At 45.0% G+C, this 16666-nt stretch overlaps 1 protein-coding gene across 1 annotated transcript in view; it reads right to left on the bottom strand.

Annotated features, from left to right (window-relative positions):
* Window positions 1–16666, bottom strand: part of RYR3 (ryanodine receptor 3) — a 572218-nt gene that overhangs the window by 289683 nt on the left and 265869 nt on the right. The window contains exons 30-34 of the mRNA XM_074996957.1: window positions 11275–11459; window positions 10145–10181; window positions 9515–9675; window positions 8356–8521; window positions 1366–1452 (exon numbers count right to left, since the gene is read on the bottom strand). Of these exons, the coding sequence (XP_074853058.1) occupies window positions 1366–1452; window positions 8356–8521; window positions 9515–9675; window positions 10145–10181; window positions 11275–11459 (636 nt within the window). The remainder of the gene's footprint in view (window positions 1–1365; window positions 1453–8355; window positions 8522–9514; window positions 9676–10144; window positions 10182–11274; window positions 11460–16666) is intronic.

Below are 16666 nucleotides of genomic sequence, written 5' to 3'. Positions count from 1 at the left end.
TATCAAATGTACTTCATTTATTTTGACAAATGCATCTCTCTTTTAGAACATGGTCCATTGTGCTAAGTATCCTGTCTATGACAGTGGTGTGTTTTGAATCTAAGGAAAAGAATACAGAACTGAGTTTTTATGGTGCACTCTATGCAACCTTCCCATCATGACTTTGGGTAGCTAGAGGGTGTTGCATCCCTGCTTCCTGCTAAAAAACAACGATGTATCTATTTTACATGAACTTATCCAGGGTTTTACTGAACCCAGTTATATTTTTGACCATCACATCATCCCTTAGATTATGTGTAGGCTGCAGGCTTCTGTCGATAAAATTTCTGTTGACAGGAGTTTTGTTGACAGAGCACATGTCCAGACTGCAGATCTCTCAGAAGAGATCAGCCAGTTGGGAACATTCTGTCAACATCTCGGTACACCTCGTTCCGTGAGGAAGAAGGGATGTCTTGACAGAAGGGGGTTTTCCAACATTTGGCCCTGTGTGGATGGGCCAAATATCAGAAAGGCCTCTTGAGACAGAACTCTTGGCAAAAGGTACGCAAATTGCTGTGCACAATTTCCATATCCTTTTCTGACAGTTCCCTGCAGTCTAGACACAGCCATGGAAATCTACAATTTAGCTGTGTTTTGGGTGAAAAAGTGCTTGCTCTTGTTTGTATTAACCCTGCTGCTTATTAATTTCATTAAGTAGCCCCTGATTTTCATATTGTGGGAAAAGATAAACATTTCTCTATTCACCTTTTCCATACAATCTATGATTTTATAGACCTCTGATATATTTCTGTTTGTTTCTTTTTAAAATTGAACAGCCCTTTATAGCTTCTCCTTGCATGGAAGCTGTTCCATAAATTTGATAATTTTTGTTGCCTTTTTCTGAACATTTTCCAGTTCCACTATATCCTTCTTCATATGAGGCAACCAGAATTACACAGTGTCCTATATGTGGGTACACAATAGATATATAAAGTAATACAATATTTTCTGTCTTATTTTCTATCCTACCCCTAATAGTTTTTAACATACCATTAGTCTTTTTGACCCCCGCTGTGCACTGAGCCGAAGATTTCAAAGAACAATTTGCAGTGACTTCTAGACCTCTTTCTGGAGTAGTGGCAGCTAATTTAGAATCAACTGCTGCAGCTGTATAGTTGGGATTAGTTTTCCAAGATGGATTACTTTGCACTTATTAATGTTGAATCTTATCTGCCATTCTATTGAACAATCATCCTGGTTTTTAAAATCACATTTTGTAAAAGTAATTAAGTTTTAAGAATACAAAGATCTCACTACTTGGCTTTTCTCTGAGTGTTACTGGGTTTAAAATAGCAACATGAATTCACAGAAAAAAATTACAAATACCTTTAATTTACCAAGTTCAAAAAGAACCAAATTTGTGCTCGTAGGTTGTATAAAAACTGCTGGAAATAGCTTTGTGGTTGGTTCAACCTAAAAGAAAAAAAAATACTTATCACAATTAAAAGGCATCAAGCCACTTAACAGTTTATTTCCATATATACACTGTCCTGCAACTTCTATCTGTTTATCAAATAACTATACATGGAGCATTAACTTGCCCATCAAAAGCCAAAGTATAGACTGCCTTATATCCTACACTGTAACCCCAGTGTTTCCAGCTATGCTTAAAATGATTATGCTATCACATCCGGCAAACAATACGCTGCAGTTATCCAACACCTGCTAAGCTCTGAAGTGAAAGGTGGTGCGCAACAGTGCACTGCTATGACAAGAGCTGGCTGGGGTGCTACTCTGCAGGTGGAGGCATGGGAATCAGCTTGTCAGTGTGCTAGCCAAGACGGACTCCCATCGGCTTCCACAGTTCCCCCTTCAGGCTGCTGCTGGCAAACCCACCTTCCACAGTAAATGGCAGGAAGCCAGGTTAAAGAGCCCTGTAAGAAGTGTGAGTGCTCCAAGCTGGGCTCCTTGTGTGTCTGTGCCTATCCTGCTGCCACTTTTCTCGGTAGATGCAGGGCACCACACGTGCAGTCTTTGGCATGCACTGCTGCCGGTGGATCTTGAGAAGAAGCCAGGGGAAGAGAGCAGCAGGCTCGTGGGGTTCTCACGTTACTGCCATCCATTTGCCTGCATCAGTGCCCTCATACAGCCAGCTCACTGCTGCCGTGGCACCAAACAGAAACAGCGAGGCACGGACTTGTCCACTAGCCAGATAGGATGACACAGCCACAGTCTCCCTGGCACACTCCCCCTAAACACCCACCCCAGCCCTGACCCTTCCCACAACACCCCCAAACTCCTGACCTGATTCCTGCACCCTCCCAAACTTTCAGCCCTCTGCCTAGACCCTCCCCACACGTCCCATCCCACTGGCCTGAGCCACAGTACACACAATCCCAGCCCCCTACCCTGACTCCTGCAGCACCTCCTTCCACTCATCCCCAGCCTTCTGCTCTGAGCCTCCTCACACCCTCAGCCCCCTGCCTTGAGCCCCACATGCTTAAATTTCTTACAGGTATTTCTGTATCCCAATGCTCTCCTCCTAGGGGGTACGATCTGATAGTACCCATAAGAAATTTATGTTCACCCCAGGCTATATGCAAATACGTATTCATTTTCACCCCCTGGAAAAGACACAATGTGCAGCGGTTATGCAGCCTGTGATTTATGTAATCTTTCCCTAAGAAGCAGGAAAACAAAACATCATAGATTGGAAGGCAACATTTTAGTACAACAAAGTTGGAAAAATACTGAATGTACCCTACACATTCTTTTGACAGCTGACTAAAGATGGTAAAATATTTTGCCACGTGGCTGGTAGATAGGTTGACCAGATAGATAGATACTCTTCTCTTTTATTTAATATTTACTTTTTATTTTCTAATCTTGTGTGAAGGTCAGGACATGGTTACTAGCCCTGAATAAAACAAACTACCTTCAGACATCTACATTAAATATGCCATGTCTCTTTTCTATGCTTTGACATTGGTATTCTATAACAATTAATTATAAATGTCCTTATTAAATATATATTATTTTCATTTTCTCCTTACTATATTAAATATAGAAAAACGTTTCTGAAATTTATCACAACGTACAATGAGTAGGTCAAGAGATACAGTAAAAGGCAACATTTTTCTTATTGTTTTAGTCATTGGGCCTTTGTGAATGAAGATCTAGCATGCAAATATTGCTCCATTGCTCCACTTGAGAGAGATGAAAAATAGAAATGGCTACAACATAATAACAACAATTATCTCACAGTATTTGTCCAAGCATCTGGTTGAAATATCAGTCACTTGCCCAAATGAGACAACCAAAAATCTCCACATTCTGGTTTTTAATAGAAAAGCTTTTTCTCAAATTAATTTTAAAAAAATCTGAAAACCACTTAATATGTTCAGAAGTGTTGCCTGGAAAATAAGACTTGAAAGGAATTCTTTCTTTTTTTTTTTTTCTTTCCATGATATTCTGTTTTAAAATTTAAAATGAAGACTTTGAGTTTTAATGACTTGCATGTAATAGAAGCATCTTTCTGAAATCTGCCACATCAGGAATAAAAATAACCAACGTTATCACCAGAGTTACCTGGGAGATCTTTTCAAAATTAAGAGAACACCTCAATGAACTATCCTTGCATCTAAAAAACTAAGAATGCTACAAAAAATAAAAGAGCTAATTGTTCTTATAAGTGCAATAAATGCTATGTTGTTATTCAGTAGTTGTTACATTGATCTAAAACAGATCAGACTGCAGGGAAGAAGGGAGTCTTTCGAAGATGAGGTTTACTTTCGAAATAGGAGCGTCTGCACTGGTTTTCTGTCGAAAGAAGGCCTTTTGAAACAAGAATATGCAAATGAGGTGTCAGTCAAATCTGTATCTCATTTGAAGTTTTGATTTCCCTCATTTGCATACCACTTTCGAAAGAGGAATGCAAGTGTAGACACAGCCTCTGGGTGTCATTCTTGGCATCCGTGAAATGGACTGCTAACCCAACTTACAAATTTGGTAAACCTGGTGGAGCCAACTAGTCTTAGGAACACTGGTAATTTTTTAGCAAACAAGGAGGCGAGGCTACGGTGAAATAAATTCATAACTGTGGTTCATGCTCCATGAAGCAATCCCTGACAGAGGGACAGGCTTTGAGGCCAAGTGGGAATTGCTTAGTGAGGTGGTGTGGAAAAGGGGCAGAAGGGCCATCTGTGCTCTGGGAGATTCCCAATGCAATGTATGCTGCTGCTCCTGCTACAGCAGCAACCTGGCCTTAGAATACTCAAAGTCATTGACACACTGACATTAAGCAGTGACAATCCAAGCCTGAAACATTTATGATGAATTTCAACATGTTTTAACACATCCACATTTGAAAAGAAGAAAAATGGAACAAGAAAAGGGAAGGGTTTTTTCCCTGCCATTTATCAAAGTTTTGCAAATGCTGGAGTTGTCAGAGGTTCACAAAAATAAAACTTTGCAAGAAGTGTTTATAATAAAAATGTTAGGTGACACAGTGATCAGTACCAGCCCCCATGATTAAAAAAAAAAATAAAATAAAAAGTGTGCAAAAAAACATTTGTCTTATGTGGGTTCATCCACTAGAGGGCAACATTGTCACAAAGACCATCTAGCAAGCAGCAGGGACAAATATTTATTTTTCAGAACAACAAGAAGTCTTGTGGCACTTTATAGACTAACAGATATTTTGGAACATATGCTTTCATGGGCAAAGACCCGCTTCATCAGATGCATGAGTGGGGTGGGTGGTTTCAGAGGGGTATTTAAAGAGTGGGGTCCCAGTAAGAGGGAGGGCCAGAGCTGACAAGGTCTATTCAGAAAGGTGGAAATGGCCCAGTATCAACAGTACTTATCAAAAGAGGAAAGAACAAGTCAGATCAGACAGGGGATGTGAGTCTTTGTCAGAGTCTAATGGGGAGATATTAGCACCCAGAGCAGAGAAACTGTCTTTGTAAGCTGTGAGCCACTCCCAGTCTCTGTTTAATCCTTGGTTAACGGAGTCAAATTTGGAAATAAATTGCAGCTCAGAGATTTCTCTCTGCTTTTGATTTTTGAAATAAAAAAAAAATCAAAAATCAAATGGGAACTGCAGAGATGGTGCTTGGAGTCTGCAGTGAAGAGACCTGCTGTCCCTTTCTCCATAGGTGCCGTAGAGATGAGTACCCAAGCCAGCTGCTTTTGAGAACAGCATGGGGCCAGGCTGCCTGAACGCCCTGCTGCGTCATGAGTGGTAAGTGTCTCTGGGATGGAGTTTGTACCTCACACCCCCTCTTACACCCAAACTCCCTCCCTGGGCCTGCATCCCACACCCCAACACACTGCCCCGGTCCCAAGCCCCCTTCTGTACCAAACTCCCTCCAAAGGTGCACAGGCTGCATCCTCTCCTGCACATGAATACTCTGCTACAGCCTAGAGACCCCTACTACACCTAATCTCATAACCAGAGATTTCACCTCAACTCTGTACCCCACACTCAACCAACCCACACCTTAGTTGAGAATGTTACCCTGACCTGTAACAATCCATAAAGGACATTGGATCTATAAACCACAAATGGTACTAATAAAAAGGTAAAACTCATGACATATCCAGTCAATTAGGTGCAGTGTGGGTGCAGGGGTCAGTAGTCAAACTCCCCCTGAGAGCTTGCACCTCTCACTCCAGCATTCCAACCCCTTGACCCAGGCAGAGCCTGGAACCCACTTCCACACTCAGAATCCCTTTGCCCATCCAGAGAAAGCAAGTGTGGGTGAGGGAGAAAGCAAGCAACAGAGGATGGGGAGAACTGGATGAGTGAGGCAGGGCCATGGTGAAGGGGCAGGCCAGATACTGGTTTGATCTTCAATTCAAAAATTGATTTTGTGTGTAAAAAGATGCAGGTGTGGGTATCACTGTCCTACATGTTTAGAACCGCCTCCATTTCACACATTCTCTATGTTGATTTACATTACAGTAGACCCCTGATTTACGTGGCAGTTGCGTTCTTGAACAACCCAATGTAAGTCAAATTTCATGTAAGTTGGGGGAGCCAGGAAACTGACCAGCACTGGTCAGGCTGGCTCTGGGCTGCCCTGCTCACAGGAGAGGGGAAATTGACCAGTGCTGCTGCACAGGTCAGTTTCTCAGCTCCTGTCAGGAGTGGCAGCCTGACTCTCACCATCCCTGATAGAAGCATTCTCCCCAAGGGGCAAGAGTCAGGCTGCCACTCCCCCATGCATCAAGAGTCAGGTTATCCCACTCCTGTCAGGGGCAGAAGCCAGTCCTTACAGTGGTGGCAGCCAAGAGTCAGGTTCTCAGCTACAGCCACTGACAGGAGTGGGGAAACTGACTGCCTCCTGCCAGTGGCAGGGAGCTGGCACCTGGCTCCCAGCTGCCCACCACTCACAGAGGCCAGGAAACTTACCAGCACTGCTGCACTGGTCAATTTCCCACCTCCCAAGTGGCGAGCAGCCAGAAGCCAGGCACCAGCTCCCTGCCACAAAGAGTCACATTAACCTGAGATTTGCATGTATCTTAAGTGCATATATCTCGGGGTTCCAATGTACATAAGATTTGCTGTAATTGAAAACAATGTGGAAGCCACTTTATTTATTTCACTTGCCTGTTAACTATTCTGCTTCTGTTTTTTCCACTTAAAGCCTGAAATTCAACCTCATACTGCACCCGTATGAACACTCCAAAATAAAAGGAATTAACAAAATACCCTTAAAATAGAAAGTGATAAGAGATGATGCTTCAGTCAAGCCACGTTCCTCAGCCTATATGTGCTAACCTACCTTTTAGTGCCGAAAGAAAGTCTCTTACTCAGCATCTGCCTTTGATTCTTTTACTATCCTAGATTGAATTTTGTTACCCATTTTTATTGTTTAAATTATTTTGGAGGGGACCCAGAAAAATGATCAACAAATTTGCGACAATGGAAAAAGCAGTCTGCAACTACACACAATAGGCAACAGCAATGCAAGCTTCCAAATCAGCCTATTATTCCTACGGCTGAGAAGAAATAGTTATTCACTTTTATAACTATTGTTCTTCGAAACGCATTGCTCATATCTATACCCATTAAGCTTGAGCTCACTGCATGCACGGCTTCTGGAAAGTTGTACCATCAGAACTGCTTGATGGGTTGGCTGTGGAGCACTTGGAGTGGCTCTGCTGACCTGTCAGCCCAACAGTTCCTTCTTGCCAAGTACTTAGACAGAAAGGAAGGACGGCAGGTGTGGAATAGACATAAGCAACACACCTTGAAGAACAGTTACAAAAGGTGAGCATCCATTGTTTTTTCTTCTTTGAGTGACACTTCTGCAGCGCTGGACAGTGAACCACAGACTGATCTCAAGAAGATGATTTCAACCTGCACCAGGACTGGGAGTGGTGCCAGCATAGTGAACAGTCCTGGGACAATGATCAGTGCTGGGACAGGTGCCAGGACTGTCCCAGTGAGAATAAAACTTTCCAACAGCTGTACATGCAGTTTGTGCACACCTAATTGGAATGGATATGAGCCAGCACTCAAAAAAGAAATAAACATATTGCCCCTCCTAACCCAGCCTTCTCTTCTAAGACTGTGAAATAGACTTATAAATTAGAACCAACTTTGATTAGGGAGTTTATTAATCACTGTTAATTTATGTAATTAACTCAAATTCTAAAAATAAATATTGTCATTATTTTTAAAGATTAATAAGTTATTTTAATTTAAACGTTTCCTTGCCATTCTATAAATTCAGATGTGGCAGTATTGCGTTAGCTACTACATAAATAAAACCAGATAGTAAAACTGACCAATCCAATTTCACCACCTAACCTTAAAAAGAGCAAAATCTTTGTCAGGTGAAATTTAAGAGTATATCGAATTAGAGACTGAACTGATCTCAGTCAATGAATCCCCATATTCCAGAGCTCTGGAGAACATACAAAACCTGCACCAAGATCCAAAAGTAGGGTATGGTCTTTGTTCAAATATTTAGACAAGCCAGATATTCAGATAAAAAAAACTTGGGGGTGTCTGATATCTGGATTTGATTCTGAAGCCACTACCTATCTCTTTGCTCTAAATCAGTCTTGCTCCCTCCATTAGTGTGTTCAATATTAAATTAATTTAATGAAATAAAAATTATCAAAGAAAATACTGATGTATAGGGGAGCTGAAAGGTCCAAGAAATAATCTTCTAACATTAATATCAGTACTATTTCATTGGTTTAAAAGAATTATTGGAAATAGGACAAATGTGGCACTATGTAAACAGGTTTTTCAGTTTCTCAGCACACATTTTGAAAGAATAATGTCAGAAATATGTAATTTTGTCACAGCAAAATTAGACATCTGACAACGAAAAAACAATTTATAATATCTTTTAATACCTGGTAACAAGTGCTGAGGTCTTTTCCATTGGCCATGAATGACAACATTCCAGTAGCCAGGTCAACAATGCATCCAATCTCTAAATCAACATTACTGCGACTTGATCTCTGAGAATTAGCAAATGTGTCTCCACCCCAAACCATGTAGCAGTTACTGCGCTTCACACTGAAAGAAAAATATCAAGAGCAATGGAAGCTAATAATTTGCTGGATTGTGACTGATTAAATATACAGATTAAGATTGGCATTGCATACATTTATTTTTTCACTAATAACTAGGAATTCTGAGAGAGGGGTCAGGTTTTTTACTGTTTTATTGTCGTGGGCCATGTCTACACTAGCCCCAAACTTTGAAATGGCCATCTGCTCACAGGAATAAGGGGACTTCAAAGTAAGGCGGGGTCCTTTCGAAAAGGAGCCCCATCGGGACGAGCCACACAGCGGCGAGGCACGTCAATTTCGAAGTGCCGCAGCCGCCAGCATGCTAATGAGGTGCTGAATATGTATTTCAGTGCTTCGTTAGTAAACTTCAAAATGGCCATTTACATGGCCATTTCGAAGTTTGGGGCTAGTGTAGACACGGCCATAATGATTAAAAGGCATCTTAAACTGTGAAGGAACTTTGTTTCATTTATCACTGTTTGCACTGACCATTTGTCAAATGGACACAAACTTATTTTTCAAAGCCATCTCTCATTCGTCCTAGTGTCTATATTCACATTTATACAATGAACCAGTATTGTCTGAGCATGACTCGGATTGGAAAGATCTTCTCTAACGTTATTTGAAGATTTCAAAAAAGTGTAAATGAATTTCTCTTTTTTCTCAGTGCCACTTAGCAGCTGTGACACACCTGTTTGGAAAGCATGAATTTACTCGTAGTGATGATTCAGGCATAAAAATGAAAAGGAGAGGTGGAAAAATTGTCAACTGAAATGGAATTCCCGCTATTTGATAAACACCACCACAACAAATAAAATTTAATTCACAAACATGTTTAGTGACTAGTTCCACCTAATACTTTGAATTTAAATGAGCATTAGAACACAGTTCATTGTTACTTCAGTTTCATTCTTCGTCAACAACATTAAATTCAGTTCAAACAAGTAAATAGGTAACTTAAAAAATTATTAAATAAGTTAAATGTTAAGTCCCCTACCTTTCATGAACCCTGCCTCTTTCATCACCTAAAGTAACTGTCACTGTGCAATTTTTGCTGAGGTCAAAATTTTCACTGTAAAAGTGGTAGTCAGGTGTTACCCAGCCAACCCACACACAGGATGGGTCTTGACCAGCAAATATTCGCACTGAGTAATAGTACTGAAATGAAAAAAAGTAGTGTAAAATTGAATGCTATTATGAAAACAAAAATAAACATACTTAACACATACAGGAAGAGGTCATCACATATATATGGAGTATTTAAAAAGCAAACAGCAGAGCTACTGTGCATATTCTCTATGGTGCTTAAAGGAATGTTTCTGTAAAGCTGCTGAAATAAGTCCTGAAATATAAGAAAATGGTTTCTCCTAATTTAGAAATATTACAGTTAGTAAAGTAGTTGCAAACAGTACAATAAACAAGAAATAGCCCACAAAAAGATAGTGTTTAAATACTTAAACACAAGTGTTGAATTTTAAAACCTTGGCCAATGTTGATACACTTAAATACAGTACAATCACTGGAAAATATTTCACAGGAATTTTCAAAAGACTACTTAAGCGAACATGGTACCATGCAGCAAATATGATTCAATAATGAAAAAGCATTACTGAGCATATTTACTTACTGTAGTAGTATGAAGAGCAGATTCCTGGCCTTGTTTTCTGAAGTCAAAAAAAGAAGCATTGTAGTAATTTGGTAGGTCGAAATATTAAGTAACATTGTACAGGTTGAACCTCTCTAATCTGGAACTCTCTTGTCCAGCAACATCTGGAATTTGGCATGATTTTAGTTAGCCATACAACCACTCATCATAATTGTGGCCAAGTTTCCTGTGGTTCCATAAAGTGTGTTTACAGATACCGATCTTGGCTCTCAGTGTTCTGTGCTGTTATTTAGCTGTAATTTACTCCTAAATGTCTTCTAAGAGCCCAGTAAGCAGTGGAAGTATTGATAATGTGCTGGACAATATTGACCATCAACAGTTCAGCAAATTCTCTCGTTTGGAACCCATCAGGTCCCAAGAATGCCAGACGAGGGAGGTTCAATCTATAATTTCTTTGAATTATTTGAACAAACTTGATCATATAGAATAGTTGCTGTTTGCAGGGCACAGACTATTGTACGTCCACTCTCTAAGTCAATGGCATGCAGAAAATCCTTCAAGAGAGAATCAAGGAAGGAAGGTGGTGCATATGTGATCATTCCCACTGATATGAGAAAGAACTGTATTTAGAACAGCCAACAATAGATGGTCTTTTGCCTTCACTGAGTATATTTATTGATGCATTTGCAAATAAACTACAAAGAGGAGCTGACATATGAAACTGGATGAGGATTATGTAATATCAATTCAAGATGAAAGTAAATAAAAGATTCTGGACTGGCTTTCAGAGCTGCTAATACCTGCAAATCTCACTGGGATTTTAAGTGCTTAGCATGTCTCAAAGTCAAGACAATGAATAACTAGAGCCCTATTACTAGCTTGCTTTAGATACAATCATTTCTTGTTTGCTGCAAAAGACTAGATAGCCAAAGTGTTGTTTTACAGTAATTTAACCTTTCACAGTTAAAACAGGGTGCTCTGATAATTAATCAATAACATCAGTAACAGATCCTATGAAACTACTGCGTGTGTAAAAGAAAAATGAATGGAAAGTACTATACGTAAAAAAAGAATAATGAAGGGGTTTTTTTGTTTTTTGTTTTTTAATTCAACCTGAAGTCTACCACAAGATTAATAAACATAAGTCTAACCTTTTTTGGAAGGCATCAACTGATGCACTTTCCACAGCAGTGCCATGGTTAAAGGATGGATGGAACTCAATGGGCATGCTCAAACGACAATATATCATGTCTGCATTGCTGTTCTGGGTGCCAAATGTCTTGTGGGTCACTTTTAAGCAAGGCGGGCTGTCAATGGTTCCATCGATTCTTGTTATCTAAAAATCATAAAAATAATTGCAAATTCATTTATAAAACTGAGAAACACATCATCAAAATTTTGTATTAATTCATGCTGCATTCAGCTGACCAAGAATTAACTTATTATGGACAGACAGCTATTTACAGGTTTGTATCCTCATATGATAAAGTCAAGCGAGAAGTTCAGTAGAAAAAATGTAAGAACAGATACTATTTGGATTGTTAATCCCTTGCTCTCAGAATTCAAAAGGAGTAGTAGGTAGGTTGGTGTTATTCAGTCAGTTCAGATGGAGTTGAACTTTAGAGTCTCACTTTAATTTTAATATAGGATTTCAATAATTTCTATCATGATGTATGGTCAAGGTGACTAAACAGGCCCTCAACATAAGGCAGACAAAATAGCTGGGTCTACATGTGAGCGCCCTTTTGAAAGAGCAAAAATCGAATTTCAGTGGTCGAAACAGCAGCCATCAAAAGGGAGCACCCGATGCCATTACCAGATCAGCATTTCGATCCGCTCTTTCGAAGTGCTGCCGCAGGTCTTTTGAAAGAAAGCATCCACAAGGCTCCAAGCCCTCTTTCAAAAGAAGGGAGGCAGGAAACACCGACAACAGGGTCTCATGGTTAACAAGCCCTTCCAGGGCCGCAACCAGATGCCCCCTTTAAAGGGCGCCTCCCTCCACTCTGCACGAGCCGAGTGCTGCCTAGCCTTTCCCAGCCCAGCAGAGCCCACCCGTGCCCACAATGAAGGCACAGCAACAGCTCCTGCAGGAGGACACCCTCATTATGGACACCCTGCTGGCAGTGCCGTGCACCATCACTGCAGCCACACCCAATCTCATGGGGTGGCTGGGTAGTCCCCCCTGGGGCCATTGGGCTCCCCCACCTGGAGCACCGCCAGGTGCCCATCTGGATACCCCATGCCTCTGGATCCACCCCAGCAGCACCAACTGGTGGGAGTGCCTGGTGCTGGGGGAATGGGGCGAGGAAAGGTGGCTGCAGAACTTCCGCATGTCAAGGCAAACCTTCAAGATCCGCCACTGACTCGCCCCTGCACTCTGCCACCAGGACACCTGCACGAGGCCAGCCCTCACCCTGGAGAAACAGGTCACGATTGCCATACGGAAGCTGGCCACCCCGGACTCCTACTGTTCCATGGGACAACAGTTCGAAGTGGGCAAGGCCACCGTCAGGGCCGTACTTATGGAGGTAAGGTGGGGCGGGGTCATGTGTCCCCTACGGGTGGATGGAGGGGCTGGGGAGAGGAAACCCACTGCTGCAAGGGGCTGGATGGGGCAGAAACTGGATGAGTGGGGACAGAATGGGCCCGAGGCAGAGGGGAAGACGGCTGCCACACCTGCACTAGAGTACTTGCCCCCCTCCCCCGCCACAGGTCATCAGAGCCATCAACGCGATGCTGCTCCACAGGGTCGTCCGCCTGGGCGATCTGGACAACACCATCACTGGCTTCCAGGACCTGGGCTTTCCGAACTGCATTGGCGCTTTGGATGGCATGCACATCCCCATCCACACCCTGCCACACAGCGCCGGCCAGTACATCAACACAAAAGCTACCATTCAGTGGTGCTCCAGACCCTGGTGGACACGAAGGGCTGGTTCATTGACATCGATGTGGGCTGGGCCAGCCACACCCACAATGCCCGGATCTTCTGGAAACTCCGGCCTCTGCCGGTGCACTGGGGCCAGCACCTTTGTCCCACAGTGGGAGATCCCGGTGGCCGAGGACATCACCATGCCACTCTGCATGGGGGCAGATATGGCATACCACCTGCAGCCATGGCTCATGAGGCCGTACACGGGACACCCCGACTCCACCCAGCAGGCATTCCATCAGCACCTCAACCACGCCCGCAGCATCATGGAGTGGGCCTTTGGGCGCCTAGAGGGACAGTGGAGATGCCTCCAAATGTGGCTGGAGGTCGGGGTCCTCAACATGCTCCAGGTGGTGGGTGCCTATTGCATCCTCCACAATGTTTCGGAGGGAAAGGGGGGATGCCCATGTCCCCGGGGGGGCCCTCCAGCCAGCGCTGGCTATGAGCAGCCGGGCACCACCCTCATCCATCTGGCCCACTGGGATGGCCACCGCACTCGGGAGGCCCTCAGGCAGGCCTTTGCCAACAGCCACCTCTGACCCGCATGCACACCAACATCCCACACACATCTGCCACCGACCATTCCTGCCACCCCCCACCCCCACCCGCACCACACCCACACATCCACCACCCACCATCCCCTTGAGGAGCACAGCACAGAGTGGTGAACATTAAAACAAACATCTATCAAGACTATTCATGTTAACTATGTACAGGGGGTGGGAACCTAACTTGGAGGGGGGCAGGAAACTCACTCCAGGGCACAGGTGGCAGGCCATGAGCCCCATTGGCCTCTGGAGCCCCTGCCTCCCCAGGTACAGGGTCCCCAGCAGGGTGGAGAGAGTGTGGTGAGCACCAGCAGGCAATGCCCGTGAGTGGACCTGGTGGGTGCGGAGGGCACGGGCTCAGTGGGGGCGGGGAGGCGGGCTCAGTGGGGGAGCTGCTGGTGGGGGGCCAGGAGGTGGGCAACATTGGCCACATGGTCCCAGAGGGTGTGGCCAATGCCCTCCAAGGTGGTCAGCAGCCTCTCCCAGGCTGCCCTCCGCCACTCCATCTTGGCCTGGGCGAGCTGCAGGTGCTGTTCGGCCACCAAGGCCTGGTGCTGGCTGGCTGGGTCCTCCTTGGCCCAGCGGGGTCCCTCCAGCCACGGCCCCGACAGCACGCCATGTGGGGTGGCATCCAGGTGCCTCTGAGGGCTGCAGGGGGGCTCTTGGAGATGAGGGATGGTGCAGGGCTCTCTTGACCCACAGATGGTGTGTCTGTGTGTAGAGGAGGACAGCATGTCAGTAATGTGCCCCGGAAGGAGGGGGCCCACCTCATGGGGCCCCCGCTCCCTCAAAGGACACTGACCCCCCCCAAGGGGCACCGAGCCACCCCTCACAGGCTGGGCCTCCCGGCCTGGGGGTGCATCCAGGGGTCTCTCATGCAGGTGGCCCTTCCCTGCCTGTGGCGTGCAGGCCCCAGGTTCTGTCCGACACGGACCGGCTGCTGCCCCTATGCAGCTTGCGGTGCTGTCCACTGAAGGCGGGTGCTGGGCATCACTGGTGGTTAACCGCAGGGTACCGCATCTCATGTGGGGGGTGGCCTGTGCGCAGCCCAGGACCACTGGTCCTGTGTGTGCACGACTAGCTGTTGCGTCGGCCTCACCATGTGGAGCAGGTGTGTGCCCCTCCCTCTACGTACCGGAGGGTCCCTCAGCGAGGTCCAGGGATGTCCGGCTCCCTGTCACCTGGCTGGAGGAGCAGGAGGGGAGGATGATGGTGAAGTCCCCCTCCTTAATCAAGCACTCTGTGGTCCCCTCGCCCTTCTGGGTTCCCGGTCTGGGCTGCTCCTCCTCCTCTGGCTGTGGCTCCTCGTTTGAGGTGTCCAGGAACAACAGGAGTGGGGAGCTGTCCTGGAGCTCCTCAAAGAAGGGGCACATGGGTGGTGCAGCCTTGGAGCGGCTGGCCTGGTCCCTGGCTTGGGCATAGCCCTGCCGCATCTCCTTGAACTTGAAGCATACCTGCTCCACGCTACACTCCGGGTGGCCCCTGGCCAGGAGGCCCTGAGCCAGGCAGCTGAAGGCAGCAGCATTGCGCCACTTTACCCCCATCTCATACAGGGCCTCCTCCTCCTTCCACAGCCGAGGAGATCCTGCAGCTCCGCTCCATCCAAGAGGGGGCCCTTTTTTCTCCCCCTGTGAGTCCTGCGGGGGCTCAGAGAGGGGGGCTGTGGGACTCACGGGGGGGGCCTGGCTGCTGATCATGCTGCGGTACGGGAGCGTGGGGCTGGAGCCTGTGCAGAGGCTGCTCCTAGCATGCTCTCAGCTTCCTGCCACGGGTTTCCTGCATGCATGCAGCTTTAAGGCAGCCAGACGCAGGGACCACAGAGCCCCGCTGCTGCCGGCTGGAGCGGCCCCATGCTCCAGCTGACCGGCAACATGGTGGACCCGTATTTTGAAAAAGTGGACTGTGGAGTGTCTACACATGTACTCTATCAATTTAGTATTTCGAAAGGGGCTGATCTTCCTGATCCGGGATCAGGGTTTGGATTTCGACGTCTGCGTCCCATTCTTTTGATTTCCTTTCCAAAGACGGCATTACACCTGTGGACGCTCCTCCTGCTCTTTTGAAAAAGGGCCACTTATTTTGATGTTTTGTGCGCATGTAGACACAGCTAATGTGTTCAAGAAAAGGAAAAAAGAAAATATAAATTTGCATGCAAAAAAGTTTTAAATAACCCACAGCTGGCATGCTTTGCATGTCTAAATGACAGTAGTGCACCAGTATAAATGAGTAAGGAGTAGTAAAGAACAAAAATTAACATCCATGTGGGATGATACTACTATTATAAATGAAGTGGGAGACAGGCAAGGAAATCTTCTGGTTAAGACAACCCAAGGCTGAAACAGGTGAAATATTTCTCGTAGGGATAAAGAAGCGTTGCCACTCTTATACAGGGCACTGGTGAGATCTCATCAATAATCCTGATCTCCTATGTTTAAAAACAGATGAGTTCAGACTGGAAGAGGTACAGAAAAGGGCCACTGGGGTTATCAGAGGAGTGGAGAGCTGGCTTTGTGATAGACTTAAAGGATCTTGGTTTGTTTAAACTAACAATTCAAAAGATGCTAGAAGATTGTCCTCTATAAATTCAACAGAGGGATAAACACAGGGAGGAGGGGCATAATTTAAGTTAAAGGGCAATGTTAGCCCAAGAACAAATGAACATAAATTAGCTATCAAAGAACAAAGTTCTAGAACAGCCTCCCAAAGGGGATAGTGGAGGCAAAAAAAAAATTTATTTTAGCTTGATCATCTCTGAAGGGGATGATATGATGTGGTGACCTACAATAACATGTGGTCCATCCGTGAATGCTATTAGCAAATCTCTCTTGTGATCAGTGACAAGACACTAAATGGGGAAGGATCTGAGTTATAACAGAGTATTCTTTTCCAGGTGCATGGACAGTGGGTCTTGCACAGATGGTCAGGGTCTAACTAATCACTATATTTTGATTTGGAAAGGATGGTTTCCACCAGGTCAGACTGACAGAGACTCTGCAGGGCAGAGCCAGGGTCACATGCTGATTTGAAGAAGAACAAATTGGAGCTCTTCTGTAACTTGAAGTA

The sequence above is a fragment of the Carettochelys insculpta genome, chromosome 6 (genome assembly GCF_033958435.1).
Source record: "Carettochelys insculpta isolate YL-2023 chromosome 6, ASM3395843v1, whole genome shotgun sequence".
NCBI lineage: Eukaryota > Metazoa > Chordata > Testudines > Carettochelyidae > Carettochelys > Carettochelys insculpta.
This window is presented reverse-complemented; position numbering and strand designations above follow the sequence as displayed.